The sequence below is a fragment of the Rhyacophila brunnea genome, unplaced genomic scaffold (assembly GCF_057557595.1).
Source record: "Rhyacophila brunnea isolate RB1 unplaced genomic scaffold, BYU_Rbru_1.0 scaffold_17, whole genome shotgun sequence".
NCBI classification, from domain to species: Eukaryota; Metazoa; Arthropoda; class Insecta; order Trichoptera; family Rhyacophilidae; genus Rhyacophila; species Rhyacophila brunnea.
The window spans coordinates 36,616,602-36,641,374 of NW_028232827.1; the positions used below are offsets into that span (position 1 = coordinate 36,616,602).

Sequence of the window (24,773 nt, forward strand, 5' to 3'; positions counted from 1 at the left end):
TAGAAAAGGTATGGGTGTCAGATAAGTGGTATTTTGGTACATCAAAAATTAAATTGTTAAATTTATATAATGGAGCAGAGAAATGGTAATTTTTTACACTAATTAATCTGTCATTTTTAAGAATTAAAAAGGGATTTTTCTAACAGAACCATAGATAAGGAAAAACAAAAAAAACAATAATTTATTTAATACAGGTAATCTTTAGCACTGAATAAAATGTGAAATGCGTTCTCAGTCATGCAAATCAACAGAATGTATTACAATAATCATTATTTATAATACACCTAGAAATTCTAAAAATATTTTTTTAATAAGCTCCAGATATTAACTGTCATCACTACCAGCACTTGGCGGTCTCTCAATTTTGAGACTAGTGACACCTGTTGGCGTTGTATTGAGGCTTGGGTTGCTGCCTGTAGATGCCAAACCGCCAGCCGATGTCGTACATCTGCAATGGTTGCATCCACCGAGCTTAGCGGTAAGCAGAGCTCGCATCTTCAAAGCGGGGCCTAGTTTCATACGGAGTTGTCCAGTGAGATGGTCTTCGGTAAGCAACGGTAGACCAGAGCCATCTATGCTTTGTTCTCGAAACATCTGAAATTGAAAGAAAAAACATATTGTAAGAAATAATCTTTCTACGTCTTTCTATGGGGATTCAGTTGACATCGATTTATAGTTTATACTAGATTATAAAATATTATAATATTATCCAGATGGAGTGAGAAAAGATAGATTCGCCCTATTCGCAACAATTATCGGAGCCCCCGATTGCAAAATATATCTTTATCAGACGTTGAAGTACTAAATAAAATAGTGCCAGGTCGCTCGTCTCTTAAAAACGAAATCACCCCTCCCCCCTCATCTAACACACTTTACCAAAAATACATTATTTAATATTTGTATGTTTAGATACCTGAAATTTTGATTTCACCACTATAAAAAAAAAGACATTTTTTTTTATAATTACTAAAGAAATTGAACTGACTAATCAAATGTCTGGTATTTTACATCTAATTTACTGTGTACGAACATAATATGTGCCTATTTATATTAGGAATAACCGTGATATAATTTTCTATATTCACGTGATTTAAAATTATGTGTATTATTATTTGAAGAAGTGGACACTGCGCGGCTCTAAATGAAGTCCTGGGTTCCCGACCCGGGACGGTCCAGCCCCACTATGCCACTGATATTTATATTTAAAACAAACATTAATCTGGTACCTAAATTGGTACGAATGTTCGCATACATTTGAAATATAAGGTAATGTCTTTACTCAGCCTCTCTACCAGAGGCACCTAGCGGAGAAATATGAAGCTTGCAATTTGAGACATTTTTTTGATTATTTACAATTTTAATTGTATTAATTAATAAATATGTATCTGAAAACATTAAAAAGATTTTTTTTATTAAAAAGGATTTCAAGTTATACACATTTATATATATTTTTTAAAATCGATGTTTTTTAAAATAAATGTAAAAAATATTTAAGCTATGAATTAGTCAAAAATCTCTTAAGTGATGCTTAGAAAACTTAATAAACTAAATTTTAATAATAAATATGACCATAAGATATATGTAATAATTGGGTGCGATCTGATTCAACAAATTCATATTTTATTACATTTTTTACAATTGTAAATTTATCTACGACTTAAAATAAAAAATATTTTTCTTTTTAATGTTTTCAGATACATATTTATTAATTAATACAGTTGAAATTGTAAATTATCAAAAAAAATCTCAAATTGCAAGCTTCGTATTTTTCCGCTAGGTGCCTCTTTAAAAACGGCTCAGTAAAGGCTTCACCTTAAATGTGAATTTTGTTTACGTCCCCATCGTATTATAAGTGTATTAACATATATTAAAATTTAGTTTATTAATGTTTTGTAAGCATTGTCTAAGAGATTTTTGACTAATTTATAGTTTTAATATTTCGTATAATGATTTTAAAAAACATCGATTTTTATAAAAATATGAATTTGAATAACTTTCTTCTTCTTTCTAATTCTTTTTATTTATATGATATACAAGAAAATGCACTTGTAAACATTTATTATCCTGCAAGTTGCAAGATTGCACGCATGAATCAAAAAAGTTCGAAAGCTTCTGAATTTTCTGAAACAGTTTGTTCGATATATGCGTCTGCGCAGTAGAGCGATAGTGGTGAGCCTGTTGAAAAAAAACTCATTTTGAGGTTAACCGATTTTCACGACTGTCAAAAATAGTATCATAAAATGACAATGTCTCGCTTACTGTTGAAGAATGATATTGGCGAGGCTGTTAGCACTTTTACGTGTAGACAGTAAGTTATCATCGCGATGGTTTAAAATACACACTATTGGTGCAAGATTGGTGCAAGTGTACATGCACGTGTACGGGCGCTATAAAGCCAGGCAGCAAGCCACGCGGTATTTTTCTACTTTCGTATCGAAAACAATTTCGTTTTGTTTCTAGTGGAATGGTAGTAATCGAGCGGGTTTAATTAGAGATGGTGGTGCCGACACGTAAATCTGTACTGCTGCACGACTCTCGTATTAATTGCTGGAGGGAGCTATCAAAATAACTCAAAAACTATCCGAGAAATCGCCCACAGTGGTATAGAATTGAGGAAGCAACTTCTTACTTCTTGGTTCTTTGAATGCTGTTCTTGAAATGTGAGGTGATTCTTTAAGGTGTCGAAGAAGTAAAGATTTAAAAACAATACGAATTAATAAATACATTTCCTTAAATTTGAAAGTTTACAGCTGAGTTTCTGATTTATATGCATGTTATATAAAAGCGTTATGCTATTTATACAATATGTAAATATATAACAGTATGTAGTTTCAAAATTCGACTTATTTGGGGTTATATTTTTACAAGCAGAATGCAGTAAGTCAGCTTATATAACAGGGGTAGTCAACATTTTTATACCTACCATCAATGACATTAATATGGAAGAATCATTTGGAAAAAAAAATGACACTCACTTTATTGTCGTGTCTGCCGAATGGCATAATCTGTTCTAACGCCATTACAATAAAGGTGATATTGCTATCAATTCCTGATACTTTTTGTTGGGTCTGCCGAATGGTTCGGTTCGAACGGGTTCGCTCAAATGAACATTGACATTAGAAACACTGCTCTAACGCCATTACAATAACGGTCATATTGCTATAAATTCCCGATGCGTGATATCGCATAATGGAAATTGCGTGACGTCTACCTATACATGCGAATTTACTTGCTAGCTACTGTATTGAGTGCGTCGTCCATTAATAATGTCATTGCCTACCACCCACTTTTGTATCTCTGTTAGTAGTAAAATTTTCTAACCGCCCACCGGTTCCAGAGTAATAGTGATTTATAAAGTAAGGAAGTAACTTTACTTAAAAAAAACATAAAGCATAGTTACAGCAAGTTAATGCATATTATTAACTAAAGATTCCACAAGATAGAGGTAAAGAAAGGTATCAATAAACTGTATATCATTTTCCACATATTTGGATATAAGACAGGCATTTTTTATGAACTTTATGAACTAAACTTATGCGAGGGCGATACAAATAGTTATTTTCTGACATGTAAATTGTCACCATGAAAGCTGGAACGCCGGCGGTAGGGATCAGGTTGACCACCCTTTTTATATATAATTATTTTAGGTGAATCATAATATATATTTGGAGCAAATAGAGGTATTTCTGAAACGCCACCTACTCTAACCAGTAGTAGTCTAGCGACTCTAGATTTGAATTCGTTTAGTTTACATATTATTAAAACCTTAAAATATATTATTCTTGCTTATTAAATGTATACGTAATTAATAGTAATTATTTTAAATCAAACGAAACGCCGATAATATTATAAGTGATTGATTTTTCATTCCAAACTACGGTACTTAACGATTCTTTTAAATCTTGACTTTTGCGATAAAATGATACACAATTAAAATGAATAAATGTGCTTATTGATTTTGTGCATGGCTTTATACTAAATATTAGTGATAATTGAATGAATGACTTATAATCAGTTTTCTTTTAAATTAACCTGTTAATAGTAGATAACATTGGCTCTATGGAGGTTCATATTATTATGCTCTGCTTAAGAGCATACTTCAGTGAAACAGCAAATAATTATCAACAGTAGGTGCGACGAAATTTCGCACTGGTCACCAATCGGAGACAGACAGTGGAGATGTGCGCACGTCGATTTGTTTTGTCATAGCGTCGGATGAAAATATTCTTAAATCGTGTAAAGATGACTAAAAAAGTTTACGTATGTACTTAAAAAAGAAAACATGTTAATGAATATACTATTATTATTAGTAATATAACATTAAATGGACGCATGTTGGAGTTTTATGACAAATAATATTTCGTTTGGTACGCGTCATTTGCACAATCCGCGCATCGCCTATAAGTATAGCCTTAAGAGCAAAATTGGTAATTATTTACCTTCAGTTTTTTTTAATATTTTATTTTAAATCATCAGTCGGGGTCTATCCACTGCTGGATGAAGGTATCCCATAGCTCCTTCCACTCTTATCGGCCACTAGTTATTCACTGCCACCTACATCCATCGAACTTTTAAAATTGAATTTTATTTATTACATATTAATAATAACGTATATGACCGTCACTGTCTTTATAAATAAATCCCCTGTTTTAAACTTAAATTGTAATAAAAGTAGTGTAACATCCGTTACGTCATTGAAAATTAAATTAAGTATTAAATTTCTAACATGACCAGACACAGTAGTAATGTTTGAAGCCAAAGCGATCGAATGGGGCAACGTCACAGAAGTGAGTTAGTTATAGTGGACAGGCAAGATTCCTCGGTAGCAGAGAAAAATACGCCAACCCTGGAAATGGATGACTTCTCGTATACACTTTTGACAAATAATATATCGTATATGTACAACAGTTATGTCCAACCGATAGCTTGCGGACGCCTTGTAGGCAGGCTACTGTAACTTACGGAGCTCTGATTGCATCCGTGAATAAAATTGCATTAAAATGCTAATTAATGAGATTTTTTGTCGTTGATGCTTTGAATATATGACTGAGCGCGTTCATGAGAGTCTAATGAATGTACGCAGTTAGCCAGCCGGCTCTAAATCAAAGCAATCCATCTCGTCCATCTGCGTGTCCGGAAACTTGTACGTATGCGGTTTGCCATATTATCACACTTCACCGTGATTCATATTATGCGCGTGTTTGAACATGTACCGTTTAAAAAAAAAGATTTTTTTTTCGGTTAGGTACATGTTCAAACACGCGCTTTAACATGATCTTACTCCCTACTTCAATTATAGTTTGTCAATTTATGGCTACGGTCGTATGTTGTAGCTTAACCACTGGGAAATGCCAATAGAAATGGCGTATTTCAAAAAAATACAACCTTATTCTTAGTTCAATAATTATAATAAAACAATCATTATTCGTAGGATGTTTATCACACTTGAATAGTCAAAAACATAGCTTATAATTAGTATCTTTAGAATTATCTTCAAATGTGTTAATCTTGCCCATTTTTTGAATAATAAAATGCCTAATTCTTGTCAAATTTGGGATCACAGAGATTATCAATATAATTTTTTATCGTAAATATTTCACTATAATAATGTCAACATAAATTTTACTAATGGTTTTATAAATGCGTTTAAAAATTAATAAACGTTAAAAATCTTAACACACTGCACATGGATGTACTGAAATATGACTATATTCTAAAACATTAGATCGAGAGGTTTAAAAGAATAATATTTTATGTAATAAAAATACTTTATGCAGTCATTAAAATAAATATAAAGAATAAAAAGGTTTCAAAATTATATAAATAGATTATCTACAACATTTAAGGAATGTCCAGTATCATGCTTTGAATATCCCAAAAAATCTTCATTTTGACTTACGCGGAGCACGTGGGCCGTTAAAGATCGTCCAACCTTTTTGGGTCGTATAATACTGACATAAAATTCATGTCTAAATAAAACACAGTTCTTGTCTGTTTACACTTTAGAGTAAGCCAGCAGCAAACAAATTTTGAAAATATCCGTGGATTATTTGTTAGGTTAGGTTTTCATTCTTGAATTCATGAATTTTGCCATAATCAGCTATGAAAATTGAATTACTGTTCGTATTGAATCTAATAAAATTGGGCACCGTATGGGCGTACAGTATACGGTCATCTTTTTCTAATAGAAAGCTCACGGTGAACTGTGCCACGGTAAAATGTGTTACGTACAATTTACATGTAACCGTTCATCTGTATTCACTTTGTCTAGGAATTCCTGCATTTTTGCGGCCTCAATTGTGCATATAGTAGCGAATTTTTCTGTCAACCGAAAGGTTGATTAATTAAGGCCTACCATTGACTTTTTTTTTCCATTTCCGATACGGTTTTAATAATGTTTGATTACATATCAACTGGATTAACTCTGCCGGCGAAATACTGTATCGTGCATTTAACATTTTTAATTAAAAAAAGAACCAGGATAATATCTAGTTGGCTTTTTGGTCACTGTCGACTATCGTCATTGTTAGAAATATTGACATTGTTTTATTCTCTTATACACAGTATCGAGTGAGGTACCATGGGGGTTGTCAGGCCATGCATTGCTTGGAGGCGGCAAATGAAGAAATCAATACGATCATCACAACTTTTAAAAGCTACGAAACGGATGTTGCGTTCGCTTTGTTAGAAAGTACCGATAAAGGGGGCCTCTAATTTTTTCACTACCCCAGACCTCCACACAGTGGCAAAGGGTGGAGGTAGACTGATAAGATTCAATATGAATAGTGCACGCTAAACTTTATCAGTTAAATATATTTTTATGTTCAACTAAACCTTTCCATAGTAGATAATCGTCAAAAAATATTCGCGTATCCATAAAATATCTAAAATTATGCTATTAAACCATACATAGTTTTAGATATTTTATAGATAGAAGAATATGTTTTATCAATTAATTATGATTTGGTTAGATAGGACTTAATGAGTTAAAAATAAACTATCCAACACCATCTCTAATTCGTTTTCTTAGCTCAACGAAAACAAATAACATACATATACTATTATGATTAGGACAGGACAGTCTACCTCCACCAGATACTCCACCTCCACTAAAACAAGCACTATTTTTTGAGAGTGGATTTATTGGAAATGCTCTTTACAATACATTTTTTCCTATATTTGTCTGTTTAATATAAACGAGAATATAATACGCCCCACCGCGGGGAAATTTGAATATTTTGGGGGGCAAAAAGGTCGTCTTGAAAATCATTTAAAGACTAATCATTGCACAAGGATCGCACTAATTTTCTTCCGAGTTGTACATGTAACGTAATACACATATTATTTACTTACAAAAGTTAAATTAAATAATTACAAGATAAAAAGAACTTTTTATTTACCACGTTTTTAAAATTCCTGTTGAATCATATTCTAAACTTGACAATTCTATGTATTAATAAATATACAATACTGAAATGTCATTTTGACATTTCATATTGATTTCTTTAGTAACGCACCTAAATATTAATAATTTAGTTGCTAGGACCCACTTAGCAACCAATAATAGTGAGTAGTAAATATTACTTTTAACGATTTTTTTCCGAAACATACAAAACAGAATTAACTGAAAATGAATTCAATTCCGGTTAAAAATGGCCAAAAGTATTTAAAAAATGCATTCCCGTCGTGTTCTGATATATTCTAAAAGTTTCAAATGTATAGCTAGTCGGGAATTTATTAAAAATCTTGGACAAACAAGAAACAATCTGTACGGGACAAACAAGAATACGAGCTAATAACAACATGGTAAAATAGTATTGCCCGTGTGCATTTTTTATTTAAAGCAATTCATTTTTTTCAGAATTAGTTAGGTAACTACACAATTTTGATAAGGGGGGCATGGAGATTTTTGAAGCAATAGAGATAATACAATTTCTAGGAATGTCCATTAAAAAACTGCATATAATTTCATACTAAAATGTAAGGAAAGAGCATTTTAAATTTGCTTAATGGCAGCATTTTGTATTGAGACGTCACTGCTTAGCTTATACTAAACTAAACTCAGATATGTTACTCGTATTATATTTTAGAAAACTTATCAAATCGGCTTTTAAAGCATTAGAGTAAATCTATTGTATACGGAGTCAATAAAACTGATCCCTCACGAAGAAAAGCAATGGCAATTACTGGGCAATCTATAGATCAGACTCTGTGCTACCAATCTGTGGTAGCAATTTGGTGGGCAAGCCATCCTCCTCTATACGGCACGGGGCAATCATTCCGTAGTTAGTAATTAGATATAAAAATGAAATTGCTTCCCGCTCGATCTAGGCTGGCTAGGTGGCAAAGGTCGAGTGCCTGGCAGAATGGACGGTGGTGTGGTATCTACCCGGAGCGGTCCGACGAAATGACCACATGTCTAGCGTAAGTATATACCGCTCGACGGTCAACTCTTTCGCGGCACGGATATACTATTGGTAAAGTAAATTTGTTACCACAAAATTTGCTTTATATGACAAAAATACTGTAAAAACCAGAGCATTGGAGCGGAGCTCGGAGCAGGAGCACAGAACAGTAGAGCAATGGGGTTTTACCCGGAGCACCGAAAATTTGTAATGATGTTTCTGCTCCGGATGTTTTTTTTATTATTAAATTTTCATCCTAAAATCCAGTGAAAATATTATATTTAACACTTTGCAACTTTGAAATACGGCAACACTGCAGTGTGATAAATAACTACACTTTACCACGAAAGACGATTTGCTGCCGAAATGTTGTTAAATAGACGAATTATAAACCTTATTTCAAAACTAGTTATTTTTTAACAATTATTTTGTATACATATAATACCTATTAAAATATTTTACCCGGAGCGGTGCAGACCCTGAAGCGGAGCAACTCAAAAAAGAGTCCGCCCCAACCATATGGTAAAAACATTAACGCAGGTTTAAAATAATGACACTTATTGCAAAAGTGAGTTGTTAGTGAGGTTTTGGGCAAATTCCTATGAGCGTGTTTCTTGGCAGTAGTTGTAAAATCGTACATCTTTGAGTGAAGCAGAACCATACTTAGACGCGGTCTATAAGATTCGCGCCTATCTTTCAGACGCCAATATCGGCAATATAGATTGCGTCACATACGGTATCCGTACATAATAATACGTCATACAGCAAGTAAAAATATACGGAAAAAGGCACCCGGAATGAAACCATTTGAAATAGGTTTATACTTAGGCAAATGAGTCAGTAACATACGCGCCTATCTTTAAGACGCCAATATCGGCAACATAAATTGCGTCGCCTACAGTATCCATACATACACTTGGTAAAAATCTACAGAAAAAAGTCAGTGGCCCAGAATGAAACCATTTGAAATAGGTTTATACTTAGATGGGCGAGTCCGTAAGGATTCCAATATCGGCAACATAAATTGCGTCGCCTATAGTATCCATACATACTAACACGTCATACAGCAGGTAGAAATCTACGGCAAAAAGGCAGTAACCCAGAATGAAACCTTTCAAAATAGGTTAAGACACGTCTAACTTGAGCTAAATTAGCAACTCTAGATGGTGTTTATTGCTTATTAGTTAATACTGATTATTTCGTTACCGCGTTCATTTTTACTGCATTATCATCCTATTCTACTAAAATGAATATACATGTGTCCGTCTATATATTGCCACAGTTTGTCGTGGAAATAAAATAATGTTTTAAATTCAACCCTATCTACATTGCAAACGTTTTATCTACTCCAATTTTGCGTTCGCTTTATATTGTATTCACTCATCATACGTATTATACTAAGTAATATTTTATTTTATCTACTTTACATTTATGTATTGAAGATCTTTGCATTAGTAAAGGGTCGAAGGAAATTTCTTGATGAAAATTAATTGAATTAGAAAATAAAAATCAATCACAAACAAGATCGTATTTAACGAAATATGAATTCAATTATTGTAGGCTTTTCATTGATTTAATGTTTAAATAAACCTCTGTTTTGACGGTTAGGCCGTATAAATTTTTAATGTAACCTAGGCGCATTGTTTCAAAGTAATCCAGCAAACAAAGTGTTGAGTTCTATTTTTCAGACCAGGTAATTATATCTATAAGTCTCGTAGTGGCCGGTTTTTTTACTCCTTCTATTAATAACAGTCTTCAGAGTACGTGGCCACAGTAGAGACGTGATCTTCCATCAGACTATCAAAATGCTGACTGCCCAGCACCATCCGGAGGTAGATAGTGGTCCAATAAAGGATTCCGGTCATTTAAAATAAAATTTCAGGCCATGGTATTTATACTTGTGAAACGAACTAACTGAATAATAATTGTCAACGTTGGACGCTGAGGGACTAAATCGGTCGGCCATTGCGACTTGATATTATCTACGAGGGGAAATTTCTCAGCTTTTAAAAAGTTTGCGGCATTTTACGGCGATCGAGATGATCTCATCGAGAATTGACCGTAATACATTATATCGAAGTAGGGATCACGCACACTCTAGTGCACGCCAACCAAGGTATTGGGAAATTGCTCGTGGGACACTTTCGGCACAAATTTGAAGGGCGCCTAACGTTCGTTACGCCACGGTATACGCCTGCATAACGGGTGTGGAGACGTGGCGGGTGATGGAGGGAAAAGCAAGTACATTGGTTACAATAACTATGGTGGCTGCGAAAATGAAACTAGGTAAACAATAGCGTTATCCAAAATTGCGATTACCAATATATACATATATAAAAGCTGTTTTATGTTGAGGAAGTACCTACCTATAGATTCCTCTGGTATTCTGCCCTTCTAAGGAAGAAAGCAGTAACTGACTCTCACTCACTTTTGAGATAAATGACATAATGTCTTTTTTCTCAAACTTTAGTACTGTGAATTAATAAAAAACGGTGGTAATTTTTATTAGTAGGATGTTAAAATACAAACAAAGTAATAATAAACAAGCAGTAACTGTAATGCATAGGTGCAATTACTACCTTTTTGCTTAAAAAATGTATTATTTTAGAAGATGTCTATTTTTTCACTAAGGATTTTAACGGTATTTTTGTGACAATAGTGATTTTAAAGTGAACGGAATATATAGCTTTCAAATTACCTAACGGATGGCATTCATAACTCAATTTCACAAATTTTGCAAATTACTGCCTTCTTCCTTAGAAGGGCAGTATTGTGGCCATGACGAAATCACTTTGGAATGGTGTTAGTAGGTATCATTTGAAAATAACAATACCAACACATAATACAGTCGCCTGAACTACCACAAAAATCTGGCACTTCTATTCTAAGCGTTGAACAACAATTTGGCTTATTTTCACTCCTTAATACACTGGACGCTAAAGACGCGCCTAGCGCGTAACGATTAATTGGCCATTCGATATAATTATCATGCTATTTAAATGTGATAATTAAAAAATAATTATCTAGTCAACAGTCAATGTGTTAACAAAAAAAGATAAGAGAAAATAGGTACATACTACATAACCACGTTTTTAGTTTATTTTTTATCGTAAAGAAAAAAGAACAAATACAAAATTGTCATAAAACACTAATTATTGTGAAAGGAGTTTTGATTAATTTTAATTATCTCTGTCTGAAACCGCCGCCATCTTGGATTCGAGACGTCGCACAAGTTACCTGCCGCGATTTCAAGTAAAACATCCGGTAAGCCAGGATTGTCGAGTAATTATAAGCATAAGGAATGTATTTCAGGTAGTCATTCAAAATCCAATGGATTGGGTATATATGACCCAGGATTACAACCCTGGTTTTAAAAATATTGTTATAGATCCACCAGTATAAGTTGCCCGCTGAGTGAGCGCGTCACAATATGATAACATTTGAGATATCATTCAATACTTTTCATACTGTGATGAGCTTAGTTCAAAATTTTAACATCGGACGATTTATGATGTTATATGTTATATCTATAACATATCTCTACAAGTCTATAACAATGAAGTAGTCAATCCCTTCCATATAGAATGGATATAATTATAGATAAACAGTGATGCCCTGACTCTTTAGGCAGACTTAGAATGCCCTCCCTTTTCATTCTAATATCAAATTGTATGAAAATTTGTTACCCTTAGGTTAGGTTACGTTGTGTAAACCATCAAATACAACGAAAATCTTTCAAAAAAATTAAATCTACTGACGATTATAATATTTTTACGAAGACTATTTGGTATTTTTAGGTAGGTACGTGTCAGTCTAAGGCGCTGAATAAATTTGAGGCCGATTATGATTTTGTATAACTAAGATATTGGTACATTCTAACGAGTGGCCGGATCATCCGCTTCATGGAAAATCACGACTGCTTTCAAAATTTGTATTTGTTTTTTCATTTACCGCCTCTAAACAACGCATAACCTGCCACCCCCACGGTACATCACTGTCAGGGAACTCAGAAATAATGCGAACTGAACTACTTAACGGGTGTGGAGAAATAGAGAAACAGGCAACCGATTTTTATTGTGGAAGCATAAGGAATGAACTTAAACACTCTTTCGCTCTCGTTTTATGCGCTCATTCAACATTGGTGTATTTGAAATCATTGTAACACACACGTTTGCACGTCTATAAAGTGAGGTTCATTTTCGTAGGACACTCACACATTCAAAACCCTGTTTGAAACGGTTGTGTATTGGGTTGTAGCCTATCGGAATTATATTTATTAATCTGTTCTGTGATTACTGTAGAGTGTAGATAAACTTTATTAACTACCACCAGAATTACTCCATGAGACGCAGTGTATTGAGAAGGTATATACCCTGATAGTGAATAAGGCGGGGCACTGGCGTAATAGGCAGCCCGCCTGACATGCTCCTGAAAGCAGTACTCTTTGTTATTAATCGAACGGGTATACAAGTTGTAATTATTAATATATTTCATTGTCTACAGCTACACCACATGTCAGAACAGTTCATAATTAGTTGCGTATTTTAAAATGTGTAGGCTTTTCAATATTTTTCATAAATTAAAATTAATTTATAATTTTGTAAGAACATATTTTCATGTTAATCTTCTTATCTTATATATTGTTATCTCCTATCCCTATCATATATTAGCTACTATCATCCAATACCCAGAACAGTTCGGTGGTACTGCTTTTACCATTAACCTTTCATTGGATAATATGTTGCAGAATACTGAACATTCGTCCTCTCTTACTGCGATATCTACTGTCTTTTTTTTTGATACTACGCAGAACTTCTCGGATCTTTCCCATTCGTTTGAGGATTTCAAAATTTGTGAAAAGTGTTTTGAAGTAAGCCTATACAGCCACATCTCAAAAGCCTTAAACTCTCCGCGATACAGTGATGAGAAGTGGAGATAGGCTGTCAAGATTCGATATAAATAGTGCACACTTTTTCAGTCATACTTATTTGCATTCGTTAACGTTGAGTTATGAAGATGCATGTGGGGCATAATCCGAGGACACAAAAAAAGAAAATACACGATTAACGGAGCAAACAATATAATTGAAAGAGCAATGATTAAATGGCGATCGATATACGACATCGCTTGAAAAACAGATTGTCATTGGACATTAATTGAGTGGTTCACAAGCATAGTGAACCAAGTCCATTCTGGTTATTTTTGAGTAAGCTAAGTTCAAACATATTAATATTTAAGTATTTCTAATTCTATAAGGGTATAATTGCCATTCTGAGTACTCTGAGTATTCTACATTTAAGTTAAGTTATGTAAGGGAAATCATACCCTTACAGAATAAGAAATACTCAAATATTATGTTTGAACTTAGTTTACTCAAAAATAACCAGTATGGACTTGGTTCACTATGCTTGTGAACAACCCAATTATCCAGTGGTACCCAAAATAATTAAAGGGCTACCAAGAGCACTGAATAATTAAGTAGATACTGCAAGTAGATGCCTTCATTCAGCAGTGAATCGAGAGTGGTTGACGTAATTAATTGATGGTAATGATTATAGAAAATTTCACTGAGCACTGATGTTTTACGCACTAAGCTACAAGTAGTACCTACCAATAATCTTTTATTATTTACCATTGTTTATTTTTTTGTTATAATATAATTAAAACATATCCGTCTTTCGGTATGCAAGGCAATTCATTGATGAATTAAATTGATATTAGCTTCGGTTTTTGTGGTAGTAAAAAGATACACTCGTTTTTACCAGGTTGAAGCGAATTTAAAAATTATTCTTTCACATTTTTTTTCTCGTTCTAAAAAGTTGTTTGAACAAACGAGCGACGACCTGTGGACTTTTTGACAAAGCTTTATTCGTTTGGGTGTCTGAAATTCGTTCGGGGACTTTTCTTTTTGACGTGTTTTTATTGTACGATACCTAAAAAATATTTTTCTTCTTACAATAAAAAGGAATAAATTTAATGTTTAAATTAATTTCATGTCAATACTAAAGTAGGTAGGTACGTAAAGTAAGTAAATAAATACGTTATTGACGCCCACAATGTGGATATATTATAATATAGGTACCTACATTGGTTTTTAGTTTATAGACCTATAAAAATCAAACTCGTTACTAATTATTGTCAATCAGTAAAAGTGTCCTAACCTAAGATCCACAGTAAATAAATACTTTACTATGATATACGTATAGTATAGCTAATTATAAAGTAAACCAAAACACTATCAATTCAAATCATATTAATGTTTTGGCAAATGAAAAATTCCAGATTCAAAATCGAAATATGTTTAAATACATAAATTTTTATTTTGTTAGGTTAGGTTTGGTTTAAGTAACAAACCTTCTCTTTCCATTTATAAATACAAGTAGGTACTTATATAAATTTATATATATATATATTTATTTTGCAATATCCTGTAAGCAAAGATAACACTGATTTATTAAATTCTATGCAAATAGCTGACCAAACCGGATATTTTTTCACCCTTATCCGGCTTTTGATTGTCTAAATTTTGATGTCAATATATTGACACAGTGGAATGCTGACATGTCGGGATTATCAGCTAAGCCCGATCTAAACACGTACAATATTTTTTTTAAACGATTAAATTTCGTCCCAGTTATAATATTCAAATCAACGATTCATCGATTGGAATCCGATTGTAATAGCTTTCGATCAATAGATTTTATTACACCATTACCATAGAGTAGCATGACAAATCACCATTTTTAATTCCTACGTACAATATTAACCCCTAACTGCGTAAGAAGTATCTAATGGAATTGTCAGGCATTCACTCAACGTTGGAATGAAGTGAGAAAAAATATTAATATTATTCAACCGCTGGTTTTTGAACCCAGACTCCTCTTGTGCTAGTCTGAAATGCTACCAACTATTCTAATTTGTGCAAGAAAATGTTTAACAACTTTACCCATTTATTCAACAATATTATTTTATTAATTCATATTTGCACTCTTACACATTTCTGGAAATGTTACAATTTCTTAATGGAATGACATGTTATTAAAAATAATAAACATTTTTTAAAACTATTTAGCTATACTTCGAGTATGGAGAAATATGGAATAAACTTAAACATGTGTTATAGAATATGTTATTTTTAATAGTTACTTCTGATTATTATGATATGCATTTTGTCACGTAAAAGAAACACGTATTCAACATTACACATTGGTAATACATATTTGATAAGCAGGTATGTTGTTCAGTAAAGTTTGTTTGTTTTTTGGAATAATTACAAAAAAACTAATTGCTAAACATTTTAAAAAGTTGTTTGTTATTTCTAACAATAATACCTACTCTATGTGCATAACGGTAATAATAATACTATTATAATATGCTCCGTTACATACCTATATATGACTGAATCAAAACATCCCCAAATCTGAAACTGTCTATGATTGGTATTTAGGTACTATGAATTCAAAAAAATTCTAAATGAACGATTGCTAAGTGAGAGTCGTTTTTGAAAGTAGTTAGATAAATACTATTTACCGTAACAAAATCCAAAGAATGGGAACAAAACTCGGCTGGTCAGAGATGTATTTCATTGTATTGTGTTTACATTTTCGTTTATCTGGCAACATTAGAAATAAAATAGTAGAAGAAGAAGACGACGAGTTCGTGGAGGCAAAGTGACGCGAAGTTGGTAGCGATTCACCGCACAGCGAAAACGTGACTTCCTGTTCCACGTTCGGACCATTTCGGCCAGGCAGTGGTGGCAAATTTAAAAAATATATTTGACAAAAATACTCGGTGAATACTTGGTTATTTCAATGGCACAAGATATAATATATTATTATTTACTATTATACTAAACTAAGAAATCACCATACTCGTCATTCACGACTAGTTTTGTTGATACACCCCACTACAACATCAAAAGGCGTGTTATATGATGTTTTTTTATTTATTTATTTATAACATAGAAACACGTTGGTCGCCAGTTACAGTATGTTTTAGTTATAAAATAGACACACTTCCGGATTTAGTATTTATTCCGAGTTCACTGAGATTAAACAAAAATAACAGAGACTACTTAAAACGGTATACGAAAATATATTATCAAGATAAGATGACTCGCTCGACCAAATAACCAGATGAACTTGCCAAAGAATTAGTTTAGTTCAGCTAGGTATCACATTTGAAAAGTAGATACCACATTTATCACTAGAAATGAATCTCGATAGTGTAAAGTTCTTAGTCTCAAAACAGAGGACCTGTTATGATCAAAAGGGTCAGAGCTATTCTGCATGCGACATGTCTCTACATTATAAATTAAGCAAGGTGGGTGACAGCATTAAGAATTTTATATTCAAACAAAAACACGCACACAAAATCACATTGACAATACAACACTACCACAGAAACGATAGTATATCCACAATGTATACTAGCATGCTTTCATCAGTTCGGTGAATGGCATAACATTCTCTAAAAAAGGCATACCTACAGGATACAGGTCTCAATAATGTACTCAACGGTTTGGATTTTTCCACATGCATATAGAGGAGAAGCCCATCAGGTATATCTGCAGCGTATGCTATTCAGCTTTACATCTAGCCGGCTCTCACATCTAAACTCGCTTTGTCTGCAGCACAGTCATGAATAAATAAATACTGTTATAGTTTTAGTGAACGTGGCGTCCATCAATTATACAACCTATCATCATCATTCATCAACCTCATATATCATCCATCAAAGTGTATTGACCGTTTACCCGTGGTTGAGTGCGTGAACAACGAACCGGTACCAGCGCGCGTCGGCTCTCTCAACATAAAGGTCAGTGTCTGGTATCCTGTGTAACCCTCCCCCCCCTAGATTCGGAATCCATCATCACCTTCAAATTACAGTCCACTGCTAAAAGCTCCACCATATAGTATGAAAAAACTAAATACAGAAGTTTTTAAAATTGTTCATTCATAAAATACTATCATCAAAATAATGCTGCTTGTTGAATACATTTCCTCACTACTTAACCATGCTTCTATGTACTTTAGTTTGATAAATTCTTATTTTGATTGTGTATAACTCATTTTAATATTGTTTTTTGTTTAATGAAATGTTGATAATCGCTGTTATACTTATAGTACGTGGTCTGAGACAATCCATTCAACAAGAGTTTGACTAAACGTCTCAAAACGTGGCACAAAAGCGCGGGTTAAGTTGGAATAAAAACGCGATAAACCCTCGATACGTTTAGAATCATGTTTTAATTATTGTAGAAATCATCATTAGGTATGCATTTAATAATATTATATACTAGATTTAGCTAATCACTACTGCTCACTATAGGATCATTCCTATTATATGACATGGTATAGGCCGTATAGGGCATACAAGTGTAATACTAATACTATCTTCATCATAAACGAATTAAATATTTAAGTCAAATTTTCATAATAAATTCGCTAAAACAGTCAACAATTTAAACAATATTATTGTTATTAATTGTATATAAAAATGGGGACAAGTGATTAAGAAAATAATTCTGCGTGCGAAAGGAAAAGGTGAAAAGTCTAAAATTTTGAAAAATAAGTTCAGTAAATATGCCAAATTATGGTAATGTATTATGCATAATAGAGAAAACGGACTAGTCAAATTGACGCCATTAAATTGGTAAATTTCACCATAAAATATCGTCCTGTTCTAGCAGAACACACCAACTGGAGAATACTAGTTTTGAAATGTTTGAAATGGTCTATCATGTGAGTTTATTAAGTAATCGTAAAAAGGATTACTTTAAAATAAAAACTGTTCATTTATTAAGAAGGTATTTTGGTATAGCCAACACAATATGTCATTTTTTCTAATTAGTGTCTTCTGCCAGAACAGTGACGATATATTCTCTATCTAAAACTTTTCTTTTACCTCTCCTGAAAACTAGCGATTTTACGTTATGTATCTACGAAAAAAATATACCTATGTATGAAACAGATATAATATGCAAGGAATAAAGTAAGTCCTGGAAAAATATATAATTATATTAAAATATATATTATGTGAGCGTAAACTATTTTTTTAATTCATTTTTCATTCTTCATTTGCGAATGTAACATTCCATTATTGAACAGACTTAATTTTAAAACACATGAGTTATTGTCATTATATTATTACATTTTTAAATATTGTGAATTTTTCTTTAAATAAAAAATAGTCTATTAAACCATGAGTATTAGCGAGACGTGCAATTAGGTTATTTATATAATTCGAAGAGATCCTTACGTCGATTAGTAATTAAGGTAATTTATACCATTATTGAAAACACAAAATCCGAGTACCAAATTAACGTGTTTTTTCAAACTCTTTGAGTGATGTAAAACTACTAGTTATTTTCGCCGTAATTATATAGGACACACGTGGACCAATTGGTAGTTCACATTGGCATAAATTCAATCGATGAGAATATTGTCCCGTTGGGTGTCGTATTTTTTAGTAGGCTTATAATATTTGAGGTGTTTTAAAATTATATATTATATGGATTTAGGTTTTATTGGATATATTTTTGACTATATATCACTAGGTTTTGTTGGCTTGATTTATAGTGTCATTAATGTGGGTAAGTAGTTAGCGTTTTAGTGCGTTATGTAATTTACGAGATACTCATGAGTATTTTTTTTTAGTGTTAACATTTTTATCGTAACTCAGGCCTTTACGTCACTAAAACCGTGAATGAATATAAGAAAAACATATAGATAAACATCAGAAAACAGTATTGTGTTTGAATAATTATAACTAGGTATAATAATGAATCGGAATTTCATTTGATCATTCATTCATTCATAGTTTCCCACTCAATTAATGAGAAATCTCAAGAAAACCTTTTTTATCAGTCAATTTAGATCGGACAATAAGCTAAAAACCTCTCGATATGGCTCATCACGCACGTTGCTTGGGTTCGGATCCGGACAAGGCAGACGCGCTTTGATGATTTCTGGTCAATTAAACTGCTGAACTGAGTAATTCGGAGAAATGACCGATGGATACTGGGAAAAGTATCGACGGAAAAGATGAGAGAAAACCAATATAATCGTTCATTCATTAATTTTCATTCATAAAGTCAAATGACAGAAGAAAAGAATGATAGAACAGGATAAATATACAGTGTAACTACTCTAACAATACGCATTCAACCATGACGTCATCCTATGTACTCAATTTTTAATAAAATCGCATCGATAACAGTGTTGCAGTAGCGTAGGGTGGAGGTAGGCTGTTAAGATTCCACATAAATGGTCCACAATAAACTTTGTCAGTCATACGTATTTGTTTTTATTGAACTAAGTCTAAAATTTACAGGTGGTGTTGGTTAGTTTTTAAAGTTTGATGCCAATTCAAAAATGACAGATCTGGTAAGAAAAATATTAAGTTGGCAACGCTGATCCATAAGACATAGGGGAAAATAAATGCATTTTGTACTCTAGAAGAAACCAAAATAAATTTTAAAGATGATTTATTAATTATTAATTTATTTATTTTATATAATATAATGAACATGACAAATTATAAATTTAATTCTTTTACGAAATGATTTAAAAAAATAAGTGTTAATATTCGATATTCAAATAAAAATAGTATTTAAATTAGAGTAAGTATATGAGTAAAAAAGTAAATACGAGTGAAATAAGTTGACCCTATTTTTAAAACGTATGAATTAAAAATAACGTCCACCTAACTCACCCTCACGTAAGTGGAATATATAAATACCAAAAGCGATGACAAAGAAATAAGATATAAATAATAATTATTGTACAATGTTTTTGTAGGCCGGTATCATTTGCCCTGGTTGAATTCAAATCAGGAATACTCGATGTGGGTAGACGAATAATTTACTATAAAGTTTTGTTATAGGCCGGTACATTTTGTCTATTGAATTAGCATCAAATAAGTAGTTTGCAAGCTAAAATACCATGAAATAAGGGATTTAAATAGTCACAATATATTCTAGATTTATAATTATTTGGGTATTCATTTTACAAAATTATTTGGGCACGCACCTAAATTAAATTAAATAAATAAATAGTCGTGGGGCTGCTGCCAAAAGTTGGTATGTCGATAATTTGAGTATTTAAAGTTATCACGGATCCGATAATTAGAACATGCACATAAAGCATAAAGAAATTAACATTATGTCTGATTTTAGAGGGTCTGTCAAACTTCAAATTCCAATTACTCCATCATAACATGGTTTCGAGACTTACCACCTTTTGGCAGTGACACCATGATATTAATATGCTAGACTAGACATAATATTATCTTAAAGACTATAAACATTATCTGATTTCATTAAAGTTATAATAATTTGTTTACGTAAGAGTAAAATTTCTCTTATGATACTGATGAATGATAATATAAATTTAATAACATGACTTAATTACACCATTCATTTTTTTTAATTACAAATAAAAACTGGTAATTGCAAGATATTTTAAGCTGACAATAATATAGTTATTATAAATTAACTGAAATACTTTGATATTATGTTAGTAGTGATTATAAGTAGATAAATTAACATAACTTGTTAATTATATTATTATTTCAAGCTCCACTTAAAGCCATTAATGTTAACGATTTGATTAATCGAATAATAATTCCGAGTATGTAACATTGAATTTCGTTTATCGACAGTTGTTTATTAAAGCCGTAATGTTATTAATGAGGAAATATTTAATGTGTTTTATAATCTGGCTACGTTCTGATTATTGACCTCACCAACGGAAAACTGCAGGGATCGCCAACTATGCAAAAATATTACCTTATTCGCTTTTGAGTAAAGTATTTAGGGCAAAGCCTGAACAAAAACGATGCATAAGTGCGAGTGAGAAAGTATTCAGCACCCTTATAATCTCTGCGACACGCGCTAGAGTAAGATAAAAGGTTTACAGATGTGTGAGATAGTTTGTTATGGTGTCGCCGCCAAATCTTAGTTTGTTGCATAGCTAAGTGTCGATAACCTGCGAGCGCGTGTTGTTAAAATTGATATTTTTTGTGTTAAACATAAAGTCAGTGGTAAATATTTTTAGTTAATTAAGTAGAAAAGATGGTTCTGTAAGTTGATATATGTTTGTGATAATTTATTTGTATATTATTATATATTATTTTAATATAAAGTGACCTAGTGTTTCTTTATAAATTATGTAATTAATTATGGATATCTTTACCTAATGGTTGCATTTTGACCGCTTAAAAATACTATATAATGTAAAAAAAAAAATTGTGTTTTAATTCTGAGCGTCTAGTGCGAGCATTTTGTGCGAGCACTAGCGAAATGGTCTATGGTCTCAAACATTTGTATACGAATGCGTTCGCTCATCCACAAACACAACACACACACTTTGTTAATTCATATTTGAGACAGTAAAATACACTGAATGTAAAGTCGACAACGTCTTTGATAGTAGAAAAAACCGCTTTGGTGTTGGGATTTTGCGACGACAGTACTATAGACGTTTGATCTTTTGTTGTTTGGTGTGTAGATCCAATATCTATTAATTTATGCAGAAGGTTGCGTCGTGTGTGTGATGTTATATGTACGAGGCGCAATGGAAATAAGACATATCGTTGATATTGTTTGTTTTATATTGTGGTAAAACATTATGGATTGTACACGGCATTAAAAGACACTGTCACATTGATATTGATGGTTTTGTTACGTAGATTTCATTATGATTTTGATTGAATTGGATATTCACTGAGTACAGTTCTAGACCGAAAATGCAACTGGTTTTTGATTGTCATTTCCGCTTAGTATTATTGTCTATCATAGACAATAATACCTCGGTTGTAGAGTTGGGTAAACCTCTAGAGTACCAATAGTTGCCGATGTCAGGCTTTGAAACGAGTTAGCCCACGTAGTAATTCAAAAATATCGATCGGTGTTGGAATTCAACATAATTGATCGCCACCAAGAAGATTTTTGATAGTTGAAAAACATAGTTATATATTTGAGACATGGCTTCAATACAGGCCACGCATTGTTTATGTATTTTATTGGAAACTAATTTGTGAAATCCGTTTGCAAGATGTTTTATGTTTTACCAACTAACAAACAACAGTCTTCAATTAATATTTTAACAGTGTGTAGCTATAAAACTCACTAACACGATATCGTACGATTATCCAATTATAGGATTATTAAATAGTGTTCGGATACATGAGTAAATTTTTGTTTTTCTTACGTTTTTCTTAGCTCGTATTCTTATTTGTCCGGTGGTTCTTTGTCCGGTACAAATCTTGAAATCAATTTTTAACTAACTTCCCGACAAGCTAGACATTTGAAACATTTAGAATATATCAGAACACGATGCGAATGCATTTTTTAAATACTTTTAGCCATCTTTAAGTAGAATTGAATTCATTTTCAGTTAATTCTGTTTTGTTTGAAAAGTTATTTCGACACTATTATTGGTTGCTAGGGGTCTAGGATCCTAGCAACTAAATTATTAATATATACGTGCGTTACTATGGAAATCAATATGACATGTCAAGTACAATTTTTTTGATCGTTTAATACTTTGGACGCGGAAGACGCACACGGCGCGTAATGACCAGGCGGCCGATCGATGTAATTAACGTGCATTTTAAAGGGGGCAATTAAAATCTCATTATCTCTTCAGCAGTGAAAGCGTTAAGCTAGTCAAGTCAAGTTTATATGGTTCAACAGAAAATTTAAAAACGTTGTACATAAAAAGTTCTTTTTATCTTGTAATTATTTACAATCATTTAGTAAATTTTTTGCTCTATATTTTGTATGGAAGTAAAACATTGATATGTATATTATTTTAGGTCATATTAAATTTAATTAGCGTAAACGTTGTAGAACTATGTTACAATGATTTTGAAACAAGGGTTTTGTTAATTCTACGATATTTATGTTAAATGTATTGACAGCGGTTTCTTGGTGATGCCAATTGGGAGGACAATAACTTTGTTCAACAAAATCGCTTCAGATGTTGATATATTCCACCTACTTGAGGATAAGTATAGTTGGGCGTTGTTTTATAAATTCTTAAAATAGGGTCCACTTAGCTCATTCGGTGTGCTTCCATGCTCTGTAGTCTTTAGTGATAATGCATATATTTCTTTCTTCTTTACACCGTTTTAATACTATTTATATGTTATTAAATAAAATATTGTGAACGTCTTAAATTTATAATTTAAAAAATTGAATTGAAAAAAACTCCATTTTCATAACGACAGTATTATTGTGATAACTCATTTTCAAAACCGTTGTAAAATGAACGCTTGCAACTTTTAGGTCATCACAGAAGACAATAATGCTGCCTTAAATCATAAACTAAAAAAATATGCGAAATCCTACATAATTAAATACATTGACCTCACAAAACGGATTAATAGATAGACATGACATAAAATCCAATGCCATGGACCAAGGTATTGAAGACATGGTATTTTATGTCAAGTATAACAAAGCGTACCGACTCCTCAATATTGAATGCACGTTACATTTACGTGACAAACTTCAATCCATAATATTATTATATAGACTATAGAGTATAGACGTAGCAATTAAAAATAACATATTCTTTAACATGTGTTTAAATTTATCCCATATTTTTCTGCTCTCGAAATTTGTCACCTGTTATAATACTTAATGGGGTTAGCCAGTTTCCATTATCTTTGTGTTCCCTGATTGATCTGGATGAAAGAGTGGCCGTCTATGAAGCCGTGAGTTGCGATTTCCTGCGGTTATCAAAAATTTCCTGTTGTTTGTACAAGACTGCAAGGTCATAATGGGTTGGGCAAAAAGATAAAAAAACATTTTTTGTTGGCCATAATATGACCTCACTAACTAACAGATTTGATGTACATTCATGGATGCAAATTAGTTAATTTAGTGTTCTATGCATGCTGCTCTTATTAGACGCTAATTCAGTTATAAGATTATGTGACAGATAGCAGGAAGTAATTAGTTCATTCAACAATTTCTATGTTTTTAAGCAATACGTATTTATCTCAGTACGGCCTTAGTAAATAAAAATCTGAACATGGATGGGTAGAAAGTATGCTACGACTGGATCTGCAACACAGTTTGATTTGCAACTATATTAATCACCGTTTAATTAACCCCGTTTACAAGTCCATGGATTTATTGCTGATAGTACGCATTACCGCGGCCATAACAATAAAATGCATGCGTAAACACGTATTATCGTACAAGTTGCAAGATTACATGCATGAATCAAAAAAGTTCAGAAGCTTCTGAATTTTCACGCCATTTTTTTGACAATTGGGTGGACAAGTTCGAAAAATCCCTAAGTCCGTTTTTGAACAACAGAGATATTCCCATTTTAAGATTTCATTTGGGTCTTG

The 24,773-nt window shown here is 32.4% G+C and overlaps 1 protein-coding gene across 1 annotated transcript in view; it reads right to left on the minus strand.

Moving 5' to 3' along the window:
- Positions 1–190: 190 nt before the first annotated feature.
- Positions 191–24,773, minus strand: part of Samuel (SAM-motif ubiquitously expressed punctatedly localized protein) — a 277,721-nt gene continuing 253,138 nt past the window's right edge. The window contains exon 7 of the mRNA XM_085944320.1: positions 191–594. Within this exon, the coding sequence (XP_085800446.1) occupies positions 325–594 (270 nt within the window). The 3' untranslated portion in view covers positions 191–324. The remainder of the gene's footprint in view (positions 595–24,773) is intronic.